Below are 27,972 nucleotides of genomic sequence, written 5' to 3'. Positions count from 1 at the left end.
AGATGATAAATTTGGGGGCTTAGTAAATCCATATATGCAAAGTGTTTAGAATGGTGTTAAAAGGGTTTATGTTAATATTATTTTAATTTACAGTTTTAGAAACTAGGTGTAGATATATTAGGGAAGTCTGGGTATAAGGTACATGGCCCTCTCTACTTTTGAATTTACTATGAGTTTGTAATTATTTCAAAAGAAAAAGTTAAAGAGTTCTTAAAAAGCAACTAAAAGCTTGTCAGGTGAGAAACATGAGATGTAGAATTGTGTGTAGTAAGCTCTATTTTGTGTAAAAAGATGGGAAGAATAAAAATACATATATTTGCTTATGTATGTAAAACAAAATGCTAGAAGAAAACATTAGAATTAACAGTAGCTACTTGGGAAATGGGTTTTATTTCTGAACCTAGTAACTCTGTTACATGTTCAAAAATTATTTAAAGGGCTGGGGATTTAGCTCAGCGGCAAAGCGCCTGCCTGGCAAGCGCAAGGTCGTGAGTTCGGTTTCCAGTACTGGAGAAAAACCAAAACCAAAAAAAAAAAAAATTATTTAAAAATAAATAGAAGCAGTAACAAAAAAGATCTGCACATACCACGTCTGCCATAGCATAAAATCATTTCTATTTGCAACAAGTCAAATAATACCAATTTGGCAGATTACAGGGTACATTAGTGTGATGATAAAGTCCTTAAAAGTACTTTTCCAGTGGTGCTATTTCTGTAATATTCAGAGTGTGACTCCTTAACTTCTGAGAGGGAGCTGAAGTACTCCTCCTCTTTGGTTTGAGCCAGTCAAGGTTTTCCGAGATGGCTTTATCTAAGATCTAGTGATCTTCTTAATTAAAGGCTTTGGAAAAGAGGAAGACAACTCAAAAACATCACTACCCAAGAATGGCTTCTCTAGGGTCAAGGAGGGACCTCTCAAACATCTTTTTAGTAAAGCATTCCAGTAAGTTATGCTTGCTGCTGTAATGAAAAAGCCTTTAGTCTGAGTGACATAATACAGTGATTTCTGCATGTATCACAGGCCACTGTGGACTGAGGACCACCTTGTCTCATAGGAATCCTGGCTGAAACAAGTTATACCATCTCCAGTGTATGCTTCCAGGTCAGCCTGCATGTTAAGAAGCACACAGGAGAACAGAGTAAGGAATCAAAACCAAACATTACAGTTAGAAGTAGTGGTTTTTCTGTTTCTCACCTGGAGCTCAATCACATGGTGCCACCTACCTCCTGGAGAAGCTGGGAAATGTAGGGTTTTTTTTTGTTTTGTTTTGTTTCTGGTACCAGAATCAAACTCACGACCTCACACTGGCCAGGCAGGCGCTGTGCTGCTGAGCTAAATCCCCAGCCCTGGAAATGTACTTTAACTGCAGAACTTTTAAACAATTTAACGACCACACAACACTGTTTCTGCCACAGCAGCTATTGCCATGGTGGCTTTTCTCCTTAAATGTTTTGAGATTTCCTGTTCATTACTGACTTCTATAGCCATTCCATGAACCGTGCTGAAGAGATACTATACTGTTCTCAATTACCAGGTAGGAAAATGAGCTCTGTTATGGTGTGTGTCTAGAGGTCTCCCCAAAGCCTCATGCAGTCATAGGTGGGGCTTTATTGGAGGCAGCAGAATTTTGAGTGTGTGACTGATTTCATGGTGCAATGCTAGGATTAAGGGCACTAGGATTAAGGGTGTGTGATTACTAAAGCAGTCCACTGATAGGCTTGGCATTACCCTAATCCCAGTAACTTGGATACAAAGTAAGGGACAGAATTTAAAAAAAAAAACTAACAGCCGGCTATTAACACTCCTAGATAGCTAACTAATTGGGTCAACTAGAGTAAGAAATACCCAACTACTTGGGTCAGCATAGCTCTCGTTGTGGCTGAAGGAGACAGGAGACTCACCCTGGACGTGAGTGGCACCACCCAACAGGCTGTCATCTGAATGGCTTAAATGGGAAACGAAGAAGGACCACTTCTGTTTCTTCGGAGGAGCTCCAGTCTTCACCTTCAGTTTGGACGTCATCTTCACCATCTCCTGGCCTCCAGCACAGACCCTTCGGCCTCCTGATGCAGGCTGGCACGAAACACTACACCGAGCTCCTGGCCTTTGATCGGATCCTTTGGATCTCCAGTGCATGGACAGCTCTTCCGCACTTTCCCATACCTGACTGTGGAGACCACTATAAGCTTTCCTTGTAAATTCTTATATATTTGTGTGTCTTGCGTTAAATCTGTTTCTCTAGTAAGCACTGCCTGATACACAGGCTAACAAAAAAAACAGGATCCATAGCACAGGTATGGAGTTAAGTGTTTATTAAACCACACTTTTAAATTATACATCCACCTACGGTCTGTAAACAATTACAGTACACATGTAAGGAAAAGCCCAGCAAATTAGAACTAGTGGAAAAATTAAAAGTTCCCTTTGCACACTGGTACCTTGCCACAATATCCTCCTTGGGCCAATACACAGGGCAATGTTATTGGTAAGATATATGCAAAAAACCAGCTCGAGTCCATTTCCTAGCATGGATTTCAAATAGGGATTTGTTCCACACTACAGTAGGGTAGATGACAGCAAGGCAACAGTGTAGCTTTGACATTCACAGATTGGCTTAGATACTAAGTTTCTAATCAAGGTATCTCCCTCCCTATTACCATAATTAGTAAGAAATATGAAATTAAAATAAATGACAGACCACAGGTGGTTATAAAAATAGATGACTCATACAGTAATAAATATCTACAATTAGTAGAGCATAAACTTATAAAATTTACCTTTTTCCATAATGTGCAGATTACTATAAAGTATGTTCAAGAGGTGCAGTCAGTAGACCTCAGAGTGGGAAGAGGGCATTTGTAAAGAAAAAACACTCAAGTACAAAACCCAGAGTAGGAAGCTGAATGTAGGTGAGAATACACAAAACACAGAAAGTCCTGGCTCCTCACAACACATTATCCTACTCAACAGACACACCACAATTAGCTCACAGCCCTTTTAATATCTTAAAAAGTAACTCTTTGTTACCTGTATACAAACTTTAAAAAAATTTATCAAGAGACAAGCAAAATTGATTAACAGGGCACTAAAACTGCTGAAACTCATAGAATTTTGTGCGCTTTCATACACTTCTGTGTATGGAGTTTTAAATGCCCTCAAAGTGTTTTAGACAGAGTTTTAAAATACCTGCAAGTATCTATTCTATAATCATTTCAGTTCTAGGAGAAAAAAATAGTATCAAACCAGGATGGGGAAGGGGAGGCAAAAAAATCTCACAAAGAAACTCATGATGAATATATACGTGACAGTTATATGTCCTTTTAATACTTACGGAATGCTATGCATGGTAACCGGAATGCTATTCTGAAACCAGTCTCATTTCAGAAGGTACAGTAATTCCCATTTAATTCTAGAATTACAAGCACTTACTCCACTTAATGTGCGTTTCAGCAAAGTTGGCATCTACATGGTTATGGACTTGCCCGTGTCACCTTAAAGCTTCATCAAAGATTCATGGCAGACCCATGCTGTAAAGTCCAGAACTAACAACATCACAGGTAGCCGTTCATCTTCACTTCTCACAGGGTCTACTTGAGTTGTCCAAATGTCACCTGCATTGACAGCAGTGTCCCTAAAACTTTGGCTCATTTAGTTTCCTTGCCAGGAGATCTCCAAGGTCTAACACATTTGGGACTTCGGTTAAACAACATCCTAACATACATTCTACACTTTCAAGAGGGGTGTGCACATTCAGCTTCTCTAAGTTACCTGACCTTTCAGGGGACTCTGGAACATTCACTGGAGCCCAGGACATTCTGGGTAGATGGTCTAAGGATGGCCATGTTAAAGTAAATTTTCTACAGTAGTGGTTCTCAAATCCTAGTGAGCATCAGAAATACACAGAAGGCAAGCTGAAACAGAGGTTTGGGGTGAGGCCTGGGAACCTGCTTTTTTCCTCTGGTGTTGGGAGTTGAATCCAGGGCCTCACTCATGTTAAGCAAGTGTTCTACCACTGAGATACACCCTCAGCCTTTTTAAAATTTTGAGACAGGGTTGTCTAGTTGTCTAGGCTGGACTTAAACTTGGGATCTTCCTGCCTCAGCCTCCTGAGTAGCTGGGATAGCAGACATATGCCACCACGCCTGACTTCAAAATGTGCATTTCTAAAGTTACTAAGAGGTAACCTGGTACTACCAGACAGGGGATCATACCTGAAGTGGTGACCATCAGGACACTGACCCACACAATTCTCAGTAGCAGGAAGCCCTCCTGTGACCTCAGGAAAAGCTGCACATGCATCTGCCACAGTCCGTCAGCCTGAAGTGAGGTGAGACTGGTGACGTCTTAGAAGGTCCTGCACCTTGGTGGGGTGGAGGGACACTGCACCTGATTCCTGGCTCTGTCCCTACTCACCACGTGACCAGGTGCAGTGACTGCATCACATAAGAGGAATGCTAGCAGCCCCCTGTCAGGGATTCTGTGAGGTTTAAGAGAAATGTTTGCAAAAAAGCACCACCTAACACAAGCATCATACAAGTGTGTGTTAGAGGACCATGTTGTTCACAGCAGAAAATTCTCAGGTTTCTGACTTCTGCTACTGCTGTGTCTATAAAAGCACATTCTTGCAGCTAAAGAAGAGAATGCAGAAAACTGCAGCGTGGATTCCTAATTTAAAACATTTAATTGTTTGAAAAAAGATCAATCTACAATCAAGTAGTAGTTGATTATGCTGGTTCTGAGACAGTGTTTAAAGTTAGATATAGTGATTTTTGAACACACTTTCTCTTCCATTCAATAAACCATTTTAATGCTGGTTAAATTTACCATCAAAAATGAGAAAAAATAATTCCTCCATTCAAATCAGTTATATCTAAAAAATTTAACTGAGATAATGCCAATTATATAGACTACATAGTGGAGAAATTTTAAATGTCATCTATTTTAAAAGGACATATAACTTTGGTTCATAGAAACACCCATAGAATGAATAATGAACACATACATACACGTGTGCACACACACACGTTCACATGTGTGTTTAGCTGTTGCCCAGTACACCTTAGCCAATGAATTCTCTCCTAATTCAAAAGTGAATTTGTAATAATTCATAGACATCCATGATGGGAGTATATTCAAGCAAACATCTTGTTGCCAAGTCTTGGTTTCCATATGAATCCACAAGACCACTGAGAGAGGCAGAATGATCCCCAGTCTGGTACATGATTCACTTTAGGTGTGCTCTGGATGGCTCTGGAGACAGGACAGCATCTCTGAGACAGGTCTGCCTTCGTAGCAGATCTGATACACCGCGGTAAACAGTGGAAACCTGGGCAGGAGGAAATGTGAAAAGACAAGGTTAGGCCATCTGGTTTACCTCCTAAAACAGATCATTTTCTGTGCTACATAACAGTCTGCAGCTAAGCACTATATGCTGTTTTGCAAAACACAGCAACCACTCTCCACAGTTCTTTATGATTCGGTTTGTAGAGTGTAGAGCCTCTGCACTGTACTTGCTAGACCCTGGGACCACCTATACCACCCTCTGCCTGATAAGCTTGCAGTGTATGGTCACACGTCACATGGCCATCCCTCCTGGGCACATAGTGGTTCATTTACAAAAAGAGTTGTGGCTCAGTCTCATGGTCAAATCTGGGATGAATCCAAGTTCCTGTCACTGTTTTAAAAGACTTTAGATGAATTTTAAATTGCAAGGAGGAACAGCTCCCCCTTCCCTAAAAAGGATCATCCCTCGATGACAGTGAGGCAGTCCACACATCACCATAAATAATTCAGGCCTGCAACACTCCTGCAAGGATCCAAGTTAAGACCCACAATTAGCAAAACCCCGATCTCATGCTGGAAGCTTAATTTATTCTGCCTTTTCTCCCACACATTCACACACGCGCATGCGTGCACAACTCAAAATAAGCTTGACAGAATCAATAGAGCCCTAAAGGCCTTTCTGAAAATTACCTGAGTCGAATACTTTAATGACATTTAATTTAAGAAGAGCAAATAGTCCTAGGATATCACATGTCTTTATGAGAGTCCATCACTGGAGGTTTTTTAAGGTATGGATTGCTATGTTATTTTTTGGAATCAGTAGGCTGAATCAAATCTGACTCCTCAGCTTGTACACTCTGGCCAAGTTTTACACAGCCTCTAACCTGTTTCCTCACCTCTGAAATGGTGCTGGGCATGCAGGCTTGTGTATCAGCTGCCTTACACGTCGAGTGAATGGTAAGGACCTTGGTAAGTGGTGGGCATTCGTAATGACAGCTTCTACCTACAGCCACAGGATGGTCCTGGCTCAGACACAGTAAGCTCCATGTGGAGAGCTGAGACCATTTTGTTCCTCACTGCATGCTCAGTGCCTGGCACAGTGCCCAGCAAGGGGCAGATCCTCAGTATCTATTGAGTAATTCTTGTGAATTCAATGAAGAGACTGGAAATTTCAGCTCCCCCACTTTTGTGCTTTCATGTCTTAGCTTCCCCATTCCTAAGATAAGAACCAAGTGTATGTGCCCAAAGCAGTGTGGCGGGTGATGATTGGCCACCCAAAGCCATCCCCAACCTCCTAGAATTATCCAAGCCATCCAGTCTTCACTGAAGTTTCTGGGGAAGATATTTCTCTCCTTGAGAGTCACTGGAGGAAAAACTGCTACCCTGGACTGCTCTTGTTCTTCCCAACAGCAGCTATGTCAGTATGTGATGCCTGGAGCTACTGCAGCCATCTTGAGGTTCCAGAGGAGGCACAAGGATCTCACAGATTCTCACCCAAAGCCACTGAGCCAACATCACTAAAGTTCACCTCCACGGTACCTCTGATAGCAAAGCACTGCCCTTATAGCTGAAAGCACTTCCAGCTTTTAAACTCAGCATTTCCAAAATGTATTCTGTAGAAGCAATGTTAATGAGATATGGAGTGTGTGTGAGAGGGGGGATTTCTAGTCAAGTAACTTGTTCAATCCTCTCAACCACCCTGTGAGGTAGGAAATAATGATTCCCCATTCTACAGATGAGGAAGGTATGGCATGGTTTCTGACTCTGAGCCAATGCTCAACCACAAACCTACACGCATTTAAATGTTATTTTTCTATAACATAAAATGCTACAAGGCCAATTAGATCTGTTTGGGAAACTCTCTAAATAAAGTTTGAGGTAAAAGGAGGACAAATGGTAACACTGCATAGAGAAGAGTTGACCTAAACCAAACAATCAGCCATTCCAGCAAGGGACACTGGGGACTGAAGTGTGTCAGGCTGCAGGCTGGGGTGGGCATGCACAGGCCCAGTCCGCAGGGAGCTCACAACACTGCCGGGGGCTGCAGTGTGCTCTTCCCCCAGTTTATAGGCTGAGTCCTCACCCCAGGACCCCCAGACGAGGGTTTGGACACCTTACAGGCCTTTAGAGAGACACTCAAGTTAAAATGAAGGCACTGAGGACACAGACAGGTATAGCCAGAATATGTGAAGACACAGTGAGAAGACAGCCACCTACAAACCAAGGAGAGAGGCCGCCGAAGATCCCAACCCTGCCAACATCCAGATCTTTTAGCACCCAGGACGGGGAGAGAATACATTTCTACTGTTCAAGCCACTTAGCCTGTGATGTTGTGTTATGAGACAGTTCTAGTAAATGCAAACACCTTATGTTCACACACGCTCACAGATAGACACACGCGCGCCCAGGCGAAGGCTGATAGAGCAAACTATAATAGCAGAAAACCCTGAACAGCTTTAATATCTATTGAGAGGTGACTGGCTAAACAAACTAGTTTCTCCATTCAGTGGAGTAATCCATAGCCATTAAAGAGATCTCTGTGTGCAGATGTGGACCGAGGTTCAGAACAAACCCTAAGGGGAAGAAAAGCAAGAGACAGAGCAGTTCACAGAGCCCACCACCCGTCACGTAAACCAAAGGCCGCAGGGACAGGTACCCTAGAAACAGGAAAACGCCACATCAAGGGGAGAAGTCAAGATTTCTTCATACTTCACTTTACACTGCATGGTTTTCTGCACATTCTAGTTTTGGGTTTTTTTTTTAATCAACGGCTTCCCCCTCCAAATCTGAAGACTAAAAGTAAAGTGATACATTTATATAAATTAGTACACAGTGGACAAATATCTGTATTGCCTACACCCCGGGTTGACAAACCACAGCCTTGGAACCACTTCTGACCCAGGCCTTGTTTTTGTGCCACCTGCATGCCAGGAATGAGCTTTGCATTTTTAATGGGCTATAAAAGAGAAAAGGAGAAGGAAAAGAAGTGATGAGACCTGTGTGGGGCCTGCGAGTATTCGCCATGTGGTTCTGTACAAAATAGGTTGCTGAGCACCGGTCCACACGGTGAGTTCTCGGCAGGGACCATTCCTTGTAGCAAGAGGACATGAAGAAGGCTTCTGGGTGGAGGGACTAGGCCTGCCAGTGAGGGCGCTGGGCTTGAGATGTGCACCAGGCAGGGCGCCCAGACAGATGCACCCCGAACACCCTTAGAGAGCTGGGCAGGTACTAGACAGAGGCAGCTGCCGAAACGCCAACATGCAGGTTTGTATTTCATTCTGTAAGAGCTGGGGGCCCCCAAATTGGGATACTTGGGTAGAAGGGATCATGGCGGTCATCTGGCCACAATTTTTAATTTGTAGACAACGCCACTGGAACACAGAACAGCTAAAAACATGACTTGTCTAAGACCACGTGGCCCATACGCTGCAAGGTATCCCTGAATGCTACTCACCTGCTCACCCCTTCTATGGCCTGAAGTTAAAGGGGGTAGGGCAGGATACAGGGCGAGAGGGCAGTGATGGTGGGAGTGAAAAAATAAAAAAATCAAGGTGGTAGCAGCACAGGTGACTGGCAGAAGAATCCGCCTCTGCAGTGCGGCTCGGGAAGCAAGGGGTGCCAGAGAAGGCAGCCCTCGTGCCGTCCCTCCAACCCTGAAGAAAGTGCTGCTATCTTGAGTCCAGCCTCAGGCCATTCTGCATGGGCGCACCTGACTCAATCTGTAGTCCAAAGAGCTAAAAGGATACAGCTGGGGAGGTCCTGAGCAGCTTTGCCCAAAGTCAGGCAACCACCACTCCCAGCACCCCAGTCCCAGTGCCTTTCCCAAAGGGCTAATGACAAGCACAGACCAGCGCCTGCCAACCTGCCCATCCACAGAACCCTATCGAAGGTACCACTTGGTAACACACAGTGGCCACCTGAAAAATCTGCTTGGGAGACTCTTGCAATCACTCAATGTCCAAGGATTGTAAGGCTTGAAATAACTTCCTGAGAGGCAGCACATGCTTAGAATTCCCAGCTACTTACTTTGGAGGCTGAGGCAGAAGAATCAAAGGTCAATTCCCAATACTGCAATCAATCAATCAATCAAACAATCAATCAATAAAATAAAAACGCTGATAAATGCTCAGTGGTTATTACAGTAGCTCTATCACATAGCAACACACCAGTGTCCACTAAGCAGGTAAGGAAAACCATGCAAGGCAAAGATGCCTTCCTCTTAGTCACAATTTAAGATCCTTCCCCTCCTCCTGTCTGTGAACTTCTACCTCCCCAGAGTGGTTTTAAAAGCCATTTCAGAAAAATACAGTACAAATTAAAAAGGGAAAACTGGTACCTCACGTGTTTGAAATTTTCATTGGAAACTCCATAGCTGCTGATTTTGACTCAGTAAGAGGATGAGGGGAGCTGAGTGCAGGCTGAGGTGAAGGTGCATGGTGGGAACCAGCACACAGCTGGACTGAGCAAGAGTGAAGGAGATGCCACCAGAGATGTTACAGTTTGTGTCTGGATGTCCCCGCAAAGCCTCATGAGGTTATGGGGAACAGGCTTTTCAGAGGTGGCTGAATCTAGTTTCTTCACTGGTTCACTGTCTAGTGCTGGGATTGGGGGTGTGAGTGCTATACGCCCCCTAGGGCAGGAAGCCTGCAACACAATATAAGGGAGGGTAAGGCTCGTCTCGTTCCTCTCCTGTTGCTTTCACTGTCTTCCATTGCCTTGAACAGTCTCCCCTCTGCCACGTCACTCTGCCCTGGAGCCAGCTGATTATGGACTGAAACCTCTACAAACTGTGAGCTAAATAAACCTTTCCCCCTTTAACCTTGGATGCTGGGTATTTTGGCTCAGCAACGAGAAAAGTAACTGAGACAGACGTCATCTGCAAACCACCTCCAGGCTTGAGAGAAATACACACTTGAGGTAAGTCCCAAGCAACAGCATCAATATAGCTGCCCAGCACTCTGGAATCCCAGATAGCCAAACTTTCTAGTATACCCCAAAGGAATAGTGGGGGGAGGTGAGGAGACAGTGTTATAGTTTAAATCTGAAGTGTCCCAAAGGCCCATGTGTTAAAGGCCTGGTTACCCACCTGTGGTGGGACCTTTAGAAGGAGGGGTTTAGTAAGAGGCAACTAAGCTAGGTCATTGGGAGTGTGCCCTTGAATGGGATATAAAACCTGGCCCCTTCCTATCTCTATCTTTTCTTCCTAGTCTCAATGAAGTGAATAGTCTCCTCTGCTATACGTTCCAACTGTGATACTATGCTGCCACAGTCCCAAAGTGACAGTGCTAAGCGACCATGGACCAAAACCTCTGAAACCTTAAGCCAAAGTAAACAATTTCTTTTATGTTGATTTATCTTGAGTATGTGTTACCTTGACAGAGGCTGACTAACACGTACGCTGTGCAAGGCTGAATAAGGTGGTGCTGGCATCGTAGTCCTGCAGAATTCCTCAGAAACTCAGCAGGATGAAGGGCTGTGTGGGAGGCAGGGCCACACAACAGCCTTGGAGAGGTTAGGCAACTTGTGGTGCTATAGGGCTTACTCCTCAGTCAGGTGGGTAATCAGATGACCAGCCCACCTTACGCAGGCCTGGCCCAGAAGGGAAAGGGAAGACAGATCCAGGCAGCCAGTCACCCATACAACCAGAGATGGCAAGGCTGTGCACCCAACCCACAGGTCCCTCAGACAGCAGAACTCTGGGACAGCTTGTCTTTCCTTGTTTCCTGAATTGTTTGATATTTTATTCACATGATTATATCTTTTTACTTTTTAAAAAACTAATTACTTTAGAAAAATTTAAAACTTATGACATGCAGCTCTTCCTGAACACCCTATCAGAGAAACGAGAATCTAAAGGTTCATATTTTGCAATATGCCTTATAGATCTTCTCACTGAAGCTGAGACTTGTATTGTGTAAACCCTTGTATTTGCGGTAGGTAGATATTTCCTGTCATAGATGTTCATATAACACAGAGGACTCAACTAATTTCAGTACAGTCTACGTCCACTTGTCCAACTGGCGCTCCTCTGCTGGGAGCTGCTGTCCCAGACGATGGGGGTGGCTTACTTGTCAGTGAGTCCCTTCTGCTTGAGGATGCGGTACACTTCTGCAGAAGTCTGAGGTCCTTGTAGCTTCTGCCCATTCAGCATCTCCTTCTCCAATTCTTCAATGGTCTTAAAAGCAAAGGATAAAAACTAGGGTAAAGACTACACACCACTTATTTTCAGAGGAAAGTGGGGCAGGAGGGCTTCAATTCCTGCTGCAAGCCAAAGAAAGATAAAGATATAAAACCAGGAGTCCCATGAAAGCACCCATGGTGAGCAAAGAGCAGGTACAAGATTGACCTTTGAGGAGTAGAGACAGAGGGGTGGGAGGGTGGGAGCTACCTTCCCCGTCCTGGCGAATGCCTCGGCTACCCTGCGGTTCCGCCCTCCGTAGCAGGTGGTGATCAGGTCAGCCACCCCGCAGCTCTCCAGGAAGGTGGCTGTGGACACCTGGCCCTTGCAGAAGATCTTGGCAAAAGAGATCATTTCCATGAGGCCCAGGCGGATGACGGCAGCTTTGGTGTTGTCTCCGCAGCGGAGGCCATCGCAGAACCCGGCTCCCACAGCGACAATGTTCTGCACCGGAGACATGAAAGCCCAGGATGTCGTTACGGCACCCCTGAGGGTGAGGATGCAGAGGGGGACAGCTGGGGGACACTGGCTCCACCTCAAAAGGCCCAGCCCTGGCTGTCCTGACCAGGGCAGAAGATGAAAGGGATGGGCCTTTTATCTTTCCATTTACAGAACAAAAGACAGAGGTGCATCAACCAGAGACTTATAATGGCTGCTAACAGTCTTGGGTAAACACAGTTTGGACTGACTACTTACCTTTGGGCTGTTTTTATTAAAACAATGATTTATTCAACCATAACATTCCTAAGGGAAGTATACAAACTCTAAGTGTATTGCTTAATGAATTTTCACAGTATTCTGAACATACCTATATAGCCAGTCCCGGACCCCAAAACAGAGTGCAACTCATACCCCAGAAAGTTCCCTGGGGATCTCTTCCAGATACACCCACAAAGCAACCACTGTCTTCACCTCTCACAGCACAAACCGGTTTTACAGGTCTTTAAGCTTTCTAAGCACAAAACCATTCTGTACGCCAACTTTGGTGTCTATCTTCTTTGCCTCAATTAACATCAAGTTTGTGGGAGGCGTCACATTTTTACAAGTAGCACATTCACTGTCATTGCCCCTCAGTGTTCCATGGGGCGTGACACTGTAGTTTATTTACTCTGTCTGCAGTTGGCACAGAGGTAGTTTCCAGGTTGGGGCCAGATGTGCCATCATGGACACCCTGGCCCATGGGTTGAGGTGACACTGAACAAAGAGGGCCAGAGAACGGAAAGGCCCAAAAACTGTTGTGTTCTCTGCCTCTGGGACAGGGCCAGCTGGCTGTGTTCCTCTCACTGTTAATGTAAAATAGAAAAATTCTGTAAATGATCAGAAAGCTGACAGGAGCTCATGCAGGTTTTGGACAAATTCATGCCACTTCTTTGTCCTAGGTCAGTGATACAAACAGCCTGCTGTGGCATGCATGCCGTAGGCTCGCCACCACTGTCCTGGATCATCTCTCAGGGAGGGTATGAGTTCCAGCCGAGGAAAGCAGCAGCTTCCAAGCTGGTCACTCTCCCCAAGATGCTGAGGGTGGGGGCTCTCTGCCTTGGTACCTGCAAAGGCTCCTCAAACCCTTCCCACCACAAAGGCAATACAAACTGTAGGTTTCATCTGCTCCCAAACGACACCTACCCAAACCACCTGCTAAATGCATGACAGCAGAGGTGGAAACTCCTGGGTTAGGGCACTTTCTTTTTTGAGGCAGGGTCACACATCATGTTGTCTAGGCTGGCCTTAAACTTGTGACCGTCCTGCCTCGGCCTTCAGAATGCTGGGATCACAGGTGCATGCCACCCCTCCCGGATTCTCAGTGCATTCTTCATGTCTCACGGCATCGTGTTAGAAGGAGGGGAGGGCAGTGTGAAAGGAGTCTTGGGAGATGCTGAGGGCAAGGTAGGCTCTGGTTTAGCAACTCTGCTCTGGAGGGACGAGCTGCCAAGTTATGAAGGAAAACTGGCGCTTTCAGGGTGGTATCACGCAGAGACTAAGAGCAGGAGCAGCCGGGCCTGTGAAGCCCTGCTGGCGTAATAACAGAGCCCAGCAACCACAGGAGCCACAGCGGGCGCACTGCACGACGCCTAGAGGTCCTCCCTACCCTGGGACCCAGGCCAATCTGTCCTCCTCTCTGGGCCACTTTGCCTCAGATGTAAAATTTAGAGATGGAAAAGATTTCAAAGTCTTTCCCATGGTGATATTCCTCTAAGAAAGCTGGTGCACTTATAGCCTGCACTGAGGCTATGGTATGGGGACCTGTAGAGGACTGAGGCCAGACAGGGTGAGAACGGGCCTATTAAGGTTGCCATGGCAATGTGCCTGAGGTTTTGGCTTAGCACTGGGATAACTGGCCAAGTGGTGAGAATGCTGGATTTGCCCTCTGATACTTCCGTGTCCCTGTGTCCTCATCAGATCACTACGTGACCCATTCTGGAACAGTCAGCTACCTGACAGCCAGCCCCAGGAAATGTCACTGCCTGAATGAGTGCAAACAGGGACTTCCACTTCCCCTGCTCCTGCAGACACAGGAGAGGGTTCCTCGGGGCTTAGAGCAAGCTTACCAGGCCAGATGCAGTCTTCCCAATGCTCAGGATGGTGCTGTAATGTGCACCTATCCTCCCTTTTCTGGACTGGCACAACCCTACCTTGCCAAATGTACCACCTCATGAAAGAAAGAGTCAAAAAGAAAATGCCTCCAGGGCCTGGCCCATGCTGCACCTCTGTGCCCTGTGCCAGATGCTTCCTCGGAGTAAAATCTGTGCTCCCTCCTCCTGGGGTCAGAGACCTTGCCACGCCAGCCACTGTAGTTCCAGGTTGAGGGGCAGCACCTCTGCAGCCTGCAAAGAGGCTGGGCTGCTTAGTAATAGAAAAAAAAGGGCTGCTTAGTAATAGAAAGGACACTAGGGGAAAATCTTAAGAACAGCAATGGCCAAGCTTCCTGAACTGTTCTAAATGCTTCATACATTAACACATCACTTAAGCCTCACACTTCACATTTGCACAAGGCAGGTCCTGTTATCAAGCACAGTGAGAGGAAGAGGAGACTAAGCGGGTCGGGGAGAGTCAGGTAGAGGCACCTGCATCAAGTCCAGTTAACTGGCCCACCAAGCAGCAGACCTGGTGGGAAACGGGCTGGCCCTGCAATCACCCAGCAGGATGCTACAGGCAGATCCTGGGGACCAAACAGTGCTTTTGTTATGGCACTCAGGCTAACCAGACGTGCAGGGCAGGAAGCAAGTTTGGCAGACGGAGGAGCCTGGGGACCTCAGCTGGTGTAACCCTTCACTGAGTGTTTTTTATTTTTTTATTATTTTTTTTTGTCTTTTTTTTTTTTGAGACAGGGTCTTGCTATGCAGTTTAGGCTGGCCTTGAACTCACTTTGTAGCCCAGGCTGGCCTCGAACTCGCAACCATCCTCCCGCCTTAGCCTCCCGAGTGCTAGGATTACAGGTGTGTGCCACCATGCCCGGCCCCTTCCCTGTGGGGCACACGCATCTGGGTCACCTCAAGGTTTCTGTTAGACAGCTAACATTTCCATCAGGGAGCTGGGGATCCACATGAGGGCAAACTCCCTTCTAAGAGGACTTTGGACCCCTACCCAATTTAACCGCCTTATGATGGATCCTGAAATCCTCTTTCCGTCCTTCCACCACTTATCACTGTCAAAAGAAAAATGCATGCAGCCAGTCAGTGCGTGGTTGAATAGCGTTTGAACAGATGTCCTGAGATCACTCAGCTGTGAAAGTTACCATTATCCACTGCACATTTAAATCTGCTTTAAATTCTTTGCAGCTAAAAATACCATGATTTTCAAAAGACAGACATGCTTAAGCTCTTCCCATGTAGTACAGTCTTTGCAATTCTGAATGGGGGCACACTGGACAGGGCCCAATTCCTCTTTCACTCCTACCTTCCCACAAAAATAATGTAAAACCAGAGGACCAGTCCATACTTCTCCGTGTATCACCACTTAGGGAGATCATCCCACTGAGACCCACGCAGGACGCACTGCTTTCAGTCAGTCTAAGACGCCCCCTGCGGCCAGCTTCTGATACGCCTGAGCTCAGCGGACACACTGTCCACACAGCAGGGGACACGCGAGGCAACACGCCACATACTGTGTGCAGAAGTGTCAGGGAGGTCAGCATCAAGCCCACACTTGCCCCACTGAATGGGGTACAACAGGAAGCTGTCTTAGCGTGCATTAGTGTGCAATGTCCAAAACAAGTTTCTGCTCTGCCCAGTACAGTCACCACAAGCCACAAGCGGCCCGTGTGTCTTTCTGGTGTGGTGACTGTGATTCAGAAACTGAATTTCTAATTTTTAAAACTGAGAGGCATGATGTGCAGTGAGCCCCAGAGCTGTTTTATGATGGAATGAAATCCAGAGGTGCCCTGGCAGCTCACAGAGGACTCACATCCAGACCAAGATGCGGAACACTAGAGCTCCCCATGTGCCTTAGGGTCGGCCTGCTGCTGTTGGCTGCTGGCTGTGGCTCTGGGCTGAACAGAGCTTATCTTCTGGATGAGACAGGGTGGGTGTGGACATTAGCCCTATGAACTGGATGGAGCCTTGGGCTGAGTCACTAAAGGAAACCTGCTTTCAGGGCTGTAGAGCAAAGCACCCCTTAAAAAGGAACTACTGCCACATTCATCCAGCTGAAACTCTAAGGAAGCAGACGGATCTAAAACAGGCCAGTTTTCTCTGAAAGCATTAGCTTCTTCTGCTTTGTTACAAAAAAGTAACCTGACGTTAACCAATCAGGTCTCCGCCCCCATTTTTCTTTTTCCTTTTTTTCACCTTACAAAACCCATTGTTCTTCTTTTTTTTTTTTTTGTCTTTTTGAGACAGGGTCTCGCTGTGCAGTTCAGGCTAGCCTTGAGCTCACTTTGTAGCCCAGCTGGCCTCAAACTTGCACCACCTCAGCCTCCTGAGTGCTGGGATTACAAGCATGCACCATCATCCCTGGCCAACCCATTTTTCTTCCAATGGGAGGTCTCATTCTATTTTATAGAATGGAGGCTACACCAATTTAAAATCTCAAATAAAAGCCAATTAGACCTATAGCTAAATGTTTTAATATTGTCTTTTGACAATATATTACTATCAAAAGCCATTGCATTATCTACTTTAAATAGAGTCAGTGTACATGAATTACAGTTTATGTAAGAAAGTTTGATGTTTATAAAAGAACACTTTCAAGCCAGGTATGGTGGCACACTCCTGTAATCCTAGCCCTCAGAAGGCTGATGCAGTAAGACTGCTTTGAGTTCAAGGCCAGCTTGGGCTAGAGAATGAGATCAAGGCCAGCTTGGAATACATAGCAAGACTCAAAACAGAACAAAACATACTTTTCTTACTGATTAAAAGAATAACATGGCTAGGAGATAAAAGGCATTCAGAAGGCAGTAAAGGGTACTGGTACAAAATGATTGCATGTAATTCCTCTGGATTCTTTTATCCTTCTAGGAGCTACTTTCTTTGTCTCTTAATAAGTCACGTGCCCTCGTGCTTTTAAGTACAAACAAGATTATGTGCTTGTTTTATTGGCTAGTGTGGAGAAGATTACTAAAGACTGTTAATGTGAAGAAGTAAAACACACCGAACTACTCCAACAGTAAGGCCTGGTTTTGTTTTTTAGAGGTGACCTTCTCTGTATTTTTGTGTTGTGTGGAACACAATGAATACTACTTGTACAATCAGACACAACTACTGTTTATGTAATGAAAGAAACACGGGGCCATTCCTTTGGCAGCTCTGACAAGAGGGGCTTCATTTTGCTCACGATGTCTGGGAGCAAACCAGAGAGGCCAAGCTGTGCACAGTAGCCAGTGAACACCTGAGAGTCTTAAAACTGCTGATGCCAATCCTTGCTGCTTACAAGTCCTTTGCTCTCTGGAGTTTGCTCTCCTTAGCTGTACGATACAATGGTTATGTCACCAGACACCAGCAGGTCCCCCAAACAGAAGATGGGAACCTCAACTTACCCCACCCCCAGGGCAGGTTGCAGATTTACCACTTCCATCACAGACAATAATTTTCAAGCCACTTCAATGAGAGACAAAAAGGAGTTTATCAGGCAGAACTGAAAAAGTACACCCTCAGAGAGAACAGAATGTAGGTCCTGGTGAGAGAGACACATTATGGTCTGAAGCTGGGTATATTCATGTAGCCTTAGGGTGTCTTCAAGGTGGATGACATTCCAACTGTCAGATTATCCCTCTGGAAGGCCATGTCAGAATGCAAAGGGCTTATGTATGTGGGTTCTATGGTTCTGAGGATTGAATCAAGAGCCTTCACACTGAGCTATACCCCCAGTCTGTTCTTATCTTGAGTCAGGGTCTTGTTAAACTGCCAGGCTGGGCTCCGGCTTGCAGCCCTCCTGCCTCATCTCTCAGTGTGCTGGGACTGTAGGTTCATTTACGTGTCTGAAGTTGACTGCCCACTGCTTCCCTGAGGGTGGAGGTCTGCAGGGAGAAGGGCAATTTTCAGGTAAGCAGCTTAGGGCCAGAGCCCAATTCATGGGCCTCCTGTGTTTCTAGGCCTCTTAAGATTTTTTTTTGGCAGGGATGGGGGGGTGTAATTCCTGAAAGGGAAAAGGACTTGAGGAACATTTGTGTCCTGAAATTGCAGTTTTTCTTAAAAGTACAATCTTATGATTACGATTTTCCTTGGCTCCTTTCTACTTATCTTTACTTTTTTCTAGCCTACCTCACTGGGTCTCAAAGACTGTTAGAGAACTTGCTTTGCAGTTTAAAAAACATCCCAGCTCTGATGCCACCAATCATGGTAGCTGATCTCGTTCAGAGTTCAGCCACAGAGGAAGAACAGTAAGTAGCCCTCCAGCTCCATCTGCCTGCACCGCAAATCACTCTGTCATGGTAGCAGACACAAATCCACCTCCCGGCTTCCTGCCAGGAAAAATGAAAAGGCAATGGAAGTTCAAGCACAAGACCAGCATGCGCTCCCATTAGCCGAAGCTTTTCCAGAACCTTCAATCTAGACTCTTCTCATCCAGCACCCTTTGTTCTGGGCAGCATTTCACAGCTTCTCTGAGCTTCAAAAACACTCGGCCTCTTAAAAATAGCTTTGGAGCAGCTCAGCCAGGGCTGAGCGATTAGGCATTCATGATGCCCCCTGCTGTCAAGTGGTCATTAGTTTAATGGAGAACTATTAAAAACACATAAAAATCTCAACCAACAAAAATAAACAAAGCTGCCAAAGCTGAGGTCTTCTGTGTGTAACAGGGCTTGCGCAGAATATAAAGGAAAGCCCTCTACACACGCATTTAGAAATACAGAGGTGTGCTCTGCCAGGCAGCCCAGGCCTTTCACCGACTTTAGTTCTGTAAAGGCTCATAGTGTATTGTGACCACATACAATATTAATTCCAGAAAGTGGTTTTAGATTCTGCCTAGAAAAAAAAAAAAAAGATGGGCAGTTTCTGAAAACCAGGGGGAAAGCATTATTTGGACATGGGTGTTCTCTAGATTCTCTCAACCGTGGCCATTCTCACTTGAAACAGGCAGGTGAAAGCCACAGGGCCGGTTTTTTCCTTACGCGCGCTCCAATTCCTAAAAAGTGGCTTTTTGCTGTAAAGGATGACTCAAAAGTGAGTCCAAGGAGACATTCGTATTGAGAACTCTTCTTTTTCCTTCTTTTCTTGGTAGAGGTCAGTGACAGCAACTTGGGTTCCCAGGGGAGAAAGATCAGGCAGGTGCTGCAGCACAGCTGCTTGCTGGCTGTTTCCCACCGCAAGGACAGAAACTGTGTCCAAGGCTTGCAAAGCTGGGTGTGGTGGCACACACTTGTCATCCTAGCACTCAGGAGGCTGAGGCAGGAAGACTGCCAAGAGTTTGAGGCTACATATCCGGGATAGCATGAGCTACTATACACAGCTAAGTTAGGTAGAAATATTATAGGCAGTCAGGGCTAGGCCTGAAGAGGTCAGGGGGTGGTGGCAGGTGGCACATGCCTGTAGTCCCATGGCTCAGAAGGCTGAGGTCAGAGAATCGCTGAGAGTTCAAGGCCAGCCTGGGCTACATGCAAGAGTTCAAGGCCAGGTTGGAATATACAGGGAGACACTGTCTCAAAAACAAAGCAAAGACAGGGTAGGTGAGTCAGAAATGCAGGGGCAGAAATATAGCCTTTTTACCTCCTACTATTACTTAAAACTTAGGGCAGGGCACAGTTTTGGACTGAGCTCCTTACAAACCAGATCAACCCAAAACAGTCACTCATGGTAAGTACAACTTAATCACAATAGATTTATTTTTGTTTCTTTTGTGGTACCAGGAATTGAACTCATGACCTCAAGCTTGCCAGGCAGGTGCTGTGCCACTGAGCTAAATCCCCAGCCCCAACACTGAAAATCTAAAGAAGCAGAGATCTCAAACCAGGCCAAGCTTTCCTGAAATCAAGAGGCTCCATTCTTCCTAAGCTAGCATGGTAACGAAATCCCCTTTGCTTTAAACCTTACAAAAACTAACCTGATTCCAACCAATCAGCTTTTCCTATTCTGCTTCCGTACTTTCACATTACAAATCCCAGTGCCTCCTGGGGGCACTATTCTGTTTTGCAGAAGGCAGGCAGTCCTATTCATGAATCATTAATATCCGCCAATTGGACCTAGACTATATTTATTGTGATTTTTGTCTCCAACATTCCCTAATAGCTGAACACTCAAGATTGCTTCTTTAATCTGCCATTTTCCCTCCAGAAGAACAAAGATTAACTGTTTATTCTTAGAAAAACCTCTTGTCAGCAGCAGACTATTTTTTCCTTGAAAAAGAACAACCAACCAAACCACCAAACCACCAAACGAGGAAGGCAGCAGAACTCAGAGACAGCAAGTTCCTTCTGCCCGAGAAAACACACCTGTGAAAGAGATGAACCAACGGAAACATTTGTTCCTAGATAAAACCCCAACACGCAGCCACCTACCCAAAGCACAGAACATCACAATTCTCCCATAGTCAAAAACAAAAGCAAACCATGAATAAGAGAGGAACTCAAAGCCTGAAAGGCAGAACAGGAAGGTGTAAACAAGACTCTCAATTCACTATTCTTCCCTGAAACCGCCCGTGGGAAACACAAGGGCCATTCTTCAGTGCTAACCACAACCGTGCCTTGCGTAACTGCCCTCTCCGGTCTGAACAACAAGGCTGACTTTACCTTAAGAGCACCGCAAAGCTCAACCGTGTCCGCATCATCAACCACAGTAATTCGAAAATTGGGAGTCTGCAGAAGTTCTTTGAAGAGAAGGCCATTCTCCATGACTTTGCTGCCTATTGAAAAGTTAGAAACAGGGAAATTAGTAACAGTATCTAATGTACCTAACAGGTAAAACAGTAACCTTTCTCTTACTACAAAAGTAACAGATGTTTATTGCAAAAAATTTAGAAGACAGTAGAAGCAGAAAGAGAAAATAAAGCTATCCCCTAGTTCTACCAGAGGACTGTTTATAGCTTTACACATATATTTAGTTTATTGAATAGATGTAATTTTCGAGTATTGTTTACTGAATGAATATAGTGCTGGCACAGGCTGTAATCCCAGCATTCTGGGAGGCTGAGGTAGGAAGATCACATATTAAAGCTCGCCTGGGCCATTTAGTGACTTAGCATGAGTATTTCTTTAAAAAAATTATGTATATATATAAAACATAATATGTGTATAGGTCTTATAATCTGCTTTCTGTTTTCTCAGTTTTGGAAGCTGGAAATGCAGTCAACCTGTTTCTGCTATAGCTACTGTCCCCTCCTTGGGGGACAGTGCCTGGAACGTGCTGAATGCTCAACGGTTTTCATATATTATCTTAAAAGTATTTCTTTGTTTTGGAGACATGTGATTGAAAATCAAGCAGAAACAAAAATAAAACCTTATACAAAAAGCCTGATATAAAATCTGCTCTGGCTGGTAAGGTGCAGGTGCGCATAATCAAATCCACCCTCCCCACTGGCTCTGAAGTCAGGACTGTAAGATTTATCAGCCCAGTCCTGCTCCCAAGCAAAGGGAGCACACTGAGGACTCCAGCACCAGGCCTGGCCTGCCTCGAGGTAGCAGAGTAGCTGTTACCAAGCCTGCCTGCACTATATAATCACTGCAGGATCTTCAAAAACACAAGCACCCAGCCTTGGCCCCCTTAAATCGTAGTCTCTGGAACAGAGCAGGCATCAGCAGTTTTTTGAGGCTCCTCAGGTGATTCCGAGGGAAAGACAACTTTGCAAACTTTTGATATAACCTCCTCTAGCTTCAGCTTCCCATGAGTAAAAATAATGGTCATGAGGAAATACAGTAAAAAATACAGGATGGTTGTAAAGTTAAATAAGAATCATACGTGAAAAAAATCTTCAGGTCATACCAACATTCACAGTTCCCAAAGACAGCATGGAATCAGATGACATCTGCATGCCTGTGATTACGATTTTCTATACTGACAGACAGGAAAACTAAGGCCCAGAGAGGTTTAGTAACTTCCTACGGCTACACACCTAGGAAGCTGAGCCCAAGTTTTAACCTATATGCTGCTCTGGCCCCTGGCGTCAGGCTCTGACTCCGTGCTAGGCCACCTCTTGGCTGCGCAAAGAGTGAAGACAGCAACAAAGACCACAGAGACATGCAGATAGGCACTTCCATTGTGGGCAAGACTGTCAACAGTTACAATGAGAGCCAGAAGGTATACAGTCAATGTCAGAATGGGGCTGGGGTTGCAGCTCAGTGGCAGGCACTTGCCTAGCATGCACTAGGCCCTGGTCTTGCTCCTCAGCACACACAGAGTCAACTCAGGGGAGGTGAAGCACAGCTGAAATAAGGCGGGTCAAGAGTGAGCCATTTCTGATGATGGATACAAGAGGTTTTGACACCACACTACCTCCTTTTGCTCTTTAAAATGTTCCATAATAAAATGTTCAAATAGCCATGCCCAGTAAACACAAACTCTTTCTATTCTGCAAAACATCACTGTTATCTTATTCAGCAGAGTTCTCCTTTTCCAAATATTGGAAGGGCGTCCACTTAAGCAACCTGTCCTCTTCCTCTTTTCAACGGCCCACCAGGCATCTAGGTGATTCTGCGCAATGCTGTTTCCTCACCCGGAGGATAACCTGCCCCACAGCACATTCCCCCATCCTGTGTCTCTCCTGTCCCTCACCACAGGCAAAGCACTGCTCCAGCCCTCCAAGGGGAGGGACCCCAGTCACTGTCTCCACTGTCTGCAGCCGAGGCTTGGGTGCTACAGTGAGCTTCCTGAAATGTGGGTGCAGGGAAGCTGCTCAAAGTCAGCAATGGATACAAGGGGCAGGGACGAGCTCTTCTGTGGCTGCAAATAAGTGTCCATTAGAGAGGTTGGTTTGGTTCGTGACAAGCTCACATTTTCTCCAATGTACATTTTAAGAGTTATTATTTCACCAGGGATATAGCTCAGTGGCACAGCGCCTGCCTGGCAAGCATGAGTTCATGAGTTCGATTCCCAGTACAAAAAAAAAAGTTATTATTTTGGTGGTTTTTGATTCTTTTATGACTTTTTATTTTTTTGTTTTTGAGACAGGGTCTTGCTGTGTAGCCCAGACTGGCCTTAAACTCAAGATTATTCTGCTGTCTTGGCCTCCTGAGTGTTGGATTACGTGCATGCAATATCACCAAGACCTGTTATTTTCGAGCCAGAAGTGGTGGTGCACGCCTGTAATCTCAGCACTCGAGAGGCTGAGGCTGGAGGATCATTGCCAAGTTCGAGGTCAGCCTTGGCTACAAAGTGAGTTCAAGAACTGTAGTCAGACCCTGTCTCAAAAAGAAAAAAAAAAAATTGCCATTTTAAATCATGGATAAGAAAGCACTAATTGCATTATTACTAGCAGTCATAGGCAATGATGTGGCAGGCAGGAACCTAGGCCTTCTACACAAGTATAAGTGGTACCCAAGAGCCATGGAGAAGGGCTGCCCCAAACTCAACATGAACCAAAGGACAGGAAAATCCCAACTGTTATGCCAACTGTCAGTGATCAACCTAGGCAATTCAACTTTCAAAGCCTCATTTCAGTCTGATTCCATACTTGTTTGCAGAGACGCTCCATAAGGAGCTTACCTTTCTTAGATGTCTTAGCTACTTTTTTCATTGCTGAAACAAAATGCCCAACACCCACAGTTAAGGGAGGAAAGGTTTATTTAGCTCACAGTTTATAGAGGCTTCAGCCCATAATTGGCTGGCTCCAAGGCCGGGTGGATGGCAGACAGACACTGCAGAGGAGAAGCGATAGCAAAAGCAAGAAGCAAGGGACATTAATAGCATCTTTCTCTCCCTTCTATTTTATCCAAACTACTCAGGGTGGGCAGCACTCACACCTGTAATCCTAGTACCCTTGAGCCCAGTACTGCACCATGAATCAATCCTAGCATCACACACCCTAGATCCAGCCTCCTCTGGAAAAGCCCCATCACCTATGACTGCATGAGGCTTTTAGGGGATATCTAGACACAAGCCCTAACACTAGACATTTAGTGCTCTGCCTGATACATAATAGGCTTCAAAAAATATTTGTGGAATGATTCAGCGGTAAACTCCCCATGAAGGGAGATCTCACCACAAGGGGACACCACTATTTACCACAACAGCAATTCCAAAATACACTCAAAGTATGCCATTTCTCGTCTCTTTTCTTTTTTCTTTTTTGGTTGGTTGTGTTGTTGTGACCTAGGGACTGAACCCAGGGGCACTACACTACATCCTCAGACCTTTATGCTTTTTATTTTGAGACAGGGTCTCCCGAGGCTGGACTAGAACTTGCCATTCTCCTGCCTCAGCCTCCTGAGTGCTAGGATTACAGGTTTGGTTTCTTCTTGTAGGAAAGTTTCCCAGTTGGGTGGGTTAGGAAAATACAAGTGGACCAAGATTTCTGAATCTAACATAATTTAAAGTTAGCTGGTCCCTAATATCATCAAGAAAGGAGAGCTGGAAAAGGACAGTGTAATTATCAAATGCAGGAGTCTGTGTTGTAATTCTATTACCTAACAGTCCACAGTCAAGTCTCACCAGCCACTCCAATGTTGTGTTTCACAGCCACCTTCTCTCCCCAGCTAGGATCCAGCCTGGGCTCCTGTGCTACGGTTAGTGGCCAGGTCCTCCCTCCCGTCTTTCATCTGGGACACTCACTAAAATTTCACTGGCTTCCATGACAATGACACTTTGAAGAGTGGGCAAGCGGTTGTGTAACATCTTTACTCTGGACCTGCCTGGAATTTCCTCCAGTGTTTTGCATAACTTAATGCTGGTCACCAGTGCCAACTGCAGTCCAACCCACAGAAAGGACAGGGAAATATTGGGGACACAAGCCAGAGGGCAATACAACTTCCAGGAAGTGGGGTGTCTTTGCAAACCAAAGGTTAACCCAGCCAGTGGGGAACTTTCCTAAAACAGACAGAGGTAGAGCAGATAAGCATGCTAACCAAAACCTGCAGGTAGGTATAAGGTTTAAATCAGGGGCTGGAGATTAATTTCAGCGTGACAAATAAATAATCAGTCATTTCCAACCAACTAGGAAAGGGCTATCACCAAATAGGATTGAGATGAAACAACTTATTAATCTTTTTGGAAAAAAGACTTCACAGGCTCTGTCAAAACTGAAGATGGATAAAAACATTAACTGCAGAAAGACAAACCATATATACTATATAAGTATATTATACTAGCATGCACATATATAAATAAATAATTTCCTGGAAGATATTTAGAAACTGCTAATAGTAATTTCCTCTGGGAAAGGGGAAATTATAATCTTAACTCTAATTTTCTATCTTAACATAGTCTGATTTTTTTCCCCTGTCTGTATCACCTCTGTAAATGTAAGCTTGAATAGCTGAATAGGTCATTCTTAGTTTCTTCTACTAGGGCTCAGAAAATGATACCCAAACTATATCACTTAAGATTTAAAATTCAGAACACCTGGGGAAGAATAACTGCAAAGCTTGCTCCGAGCTCTCCTCTACCTAAAGACCCAGATCCACCAAAGAGGAACACAGTTGCCTTTAATGTTCTTACCAAGGGTCACCGGCTCAGGAAGCTTAAATTCAAATCACGAAGGAAGAGATGAAAATCAAACACTACACCCAGAGCCCAGAAGCCCTTTGCCCAGCTCATTCTCTCCTCTAAAAATCACTTATCGGGGCTGGGGATTTAGCTCAGCGGCAAAAGCACCTGCCTGGCAAGTGCAAGGTCGTGAGTTCGGTTCCCGGTACCGGAGAAAAACAAAAAAACAAAACAAAAAAAAAAATAAAAAAAAATAAAAATCACTTATCCCTTTTCTAAACTTAGCAGAACCCTGCTCCTCTCCCCTAGGAAGAGGGAATGTGAGCCTCAGCCATCTGCCACTTTTTCGACTTTCACATATGCATGTTTAATAAATTCATATATATGTGTATGTGTATATATATATTTGTGATCCATCTATTGCCAGTTTGTCTCAGCAGGCTCAATTACTAAGACTTCAGAGCGAAAGTTTGAACTTCCCTATACTTCTTTACATTGTTGAGACACCTCTACTCTCCAAAAAATACTTCACCAAAAAAAAGGTTTCACAGGTCTTGGTTGTGCATGTCTCTTAATTTCAGCATTCTAGATACTCAGGCAGGAGGATTACTACATGTTAGAGGTCAGCCTGGGCTACATAGTAAGTTCAAGGCCAGCCTAGACTGTATACCAGACTCACTCAGAAAAACAAAACAAAAAGTTTTAAGTGTTCAAGTATGCCAGGCATGATGGCGCAGGCCTGTAATCCCAGCACTCAGGAGGCTAAGGCAGGAGGATCGTTGCAAGTTTGAGGCCAGCTGGGCTACAAAGTGAGCTCAAGGTCAGCCTGAACTGCATAGCGAGAACCTGTCTCAAAAAGACAATAAATAAATAAATAAATAAATAAATAAATAAATAAATAGTAATCATAGGCAGCATGTAACTAACAATAATCAAAAATAAGTAGCACTAATACAAGAAGCTAGGTACAGTGGAATACACCTGTAATCCTAGCAGTCAGGAGGCTGAGGCAGGAAGACTATGAGATCAAGGCCAACATGGGCTATAGCGTAAGTTACAGTCTACCCTGGGCCACATAATGAGACTGTCTGAAAGAAAGAAAGAGAAGGGGGCGGGTGTAACAATATGATTTTGCTAGCAATGCATCTTTTAATGTGGTCCATAGGCACTTAAGAACTCTCAAACCCTTTTTAAAGAAATGAGAATTTTCATATCAAGGTAACAATAATGTCTCTACTTCACCGTGTATAAGAATAGAAAAAGCTTACTAGTCAGGAACTAAGAGAGCCCAAGTTCATGCCTGGGTCCTCTATTAGCATGTGGCCATTGAGCTTTAGTTTATTCTCCCAAAAACTGAGACCATTCCCCACCACTTTCTTTTTTTCCTTCTGGTACTGGGTATTGAACCCAGGGCCTTCCCACTGATTTACATCCTCAATCTTTTTATGAGACAGAGACTCAATAAGTCACTAAGTTGCCCAGGTTGGGCCTGAACTTGCAAGTCTCCTGCCTCAGCCTCTCAGAGTGCTAGAATTACAGGTGTGCGCTCCTATTCCTGGCTTCCACTAGTTTTTTAAATTCTCCTTGGAATTAAGGAGGACCCAACACTGGCACTGTTACCAGTAAAGAAAAGCTGGATTTAGGTAACAAACTTCCACCATGAGTGCAGCCACCTGCTTCTCGGTATGAACCAGCCTTGCTAGTCTGTGTCTAATCCCGGACTTCACATTCATTCCGGAGATTGCCGACACAGAATTGCCTCCTCACATAAAATCCCCATGCCCTGGACTGTGTGCTATAGGGATGTTAAGAGGGGCAGGAAAGAGCCCACTGAAGACACCGGAAATGGAAATGCACACATTCCAGCCCCCAGTGCCTGCTCCTGAGCCTCAGCAGCCCTTACCAATGGTCGTCTCACAGAACTTGTCTGCAGCCACCTCGCTGGCAATGTTGGCACCCATAAGTACACTGATGTCAATGCCCATCTTCTCACGGATGATGTCCGAAATGAGTTTCAGCCCCTCCGGGCCCTCGTCAATACCCTAAGGATGGCAGAAAGTTAGGAGGGAAACCACCACACCGAAGAGGCATGACATAGTTGCTTTACCCGTAGTCCAGATTCAGCTATCCAATGGCATTCACAGCTCAAAAAGTACTCTTACTTGCAAGAGAAAACATATACTGTACATGCAATGTATAAAGAACAATAAAATGAAAAACCTAAAAATACCAACGACTCAGGTTAAGAAATAGAGTATAATCAATATCCAGGATCAAAGAAGGAGGCGAGGAAGGAGGAGGAGGAAGAGGAGGAGGAGAAGAGCTGGTGGTAGTGGTAGGACACGGCCGAAATCCTGGAAGGCCCCCTGTCATTCCCCAAGGGCATCCTTCTCCTTCCCCGCTCCCCTCTCCCAGATGGAACCTCTGTCCTACATGCAGTAGGCACTGTCACCCCCTCACTTTATTCATCACTTTACCTCATGTCATTAACTGTCCCTGAACAATGT

The 27,972-nt window shown here is 45.1% G+C and overlaps 1 protein-coding gene across 1 annotated transcript in view; it reads right to left on the bottom strand.

The window, feature by feature from the left end:
- Positions 1–4,659: 4,659 nt before the first annotated feature.
- Gpd1l (glycerol-3-phosphate dehydrogenase 1-like) overlaps positions 4,660–27,972 on the bottom strand; it is a 54,451-nt gene continuing 31,138 nt past the window's right edge. Inside the window, exons 4-8 of the mRNA XM_005387525.2 lie at positions 27,369–27,507; positions 20,620–20,732; positions 11,673–11,906; positions 11,353–11,459; positions 4,660–5,327 (exon numbers count right to left, since the gene is read on the bottom strand). Of these exons, the coding sequence (XP_005387582.1) occupies positions 5,231–5,327; positions 11,353–11,459; positions 11,673–11,906; positions 20,620–20,732; positions 27,369–27,507 (690 nt within the window). The 3' untranslated portion in view covers positions 4,660–5,230. The remainder of the gene's footprint in view (positions 5,328–11,352; positions 11,460–11,672; positions 11,907–20,619; positions 20,733–27,368; positions 27,508–27,972) is intronic.

This window comes from Chinchilla lanigera, unplaced genomic scaffold (assembly GCF_000276665.1).
Source record: "Chinchilla lanigera isolate Chin_1 unplaced genomic scaffold, ChiLan1.0 scaffold00029, whole genome shotgun sequence".
In the NCBI taxonomy this organism is placed as follows: domain Eukaryota; kingdom Metazoa; phylum Chordata; class Mammalia; order Rodentia; family Chinchillidae; genus Chinchilla; species Chinchilla lanigera.
The sequence above is the reverse complement of the archived record's forward strand: the minus strand, read 5'-3'. Positions and strand labels throughout refer to the sequence as shown.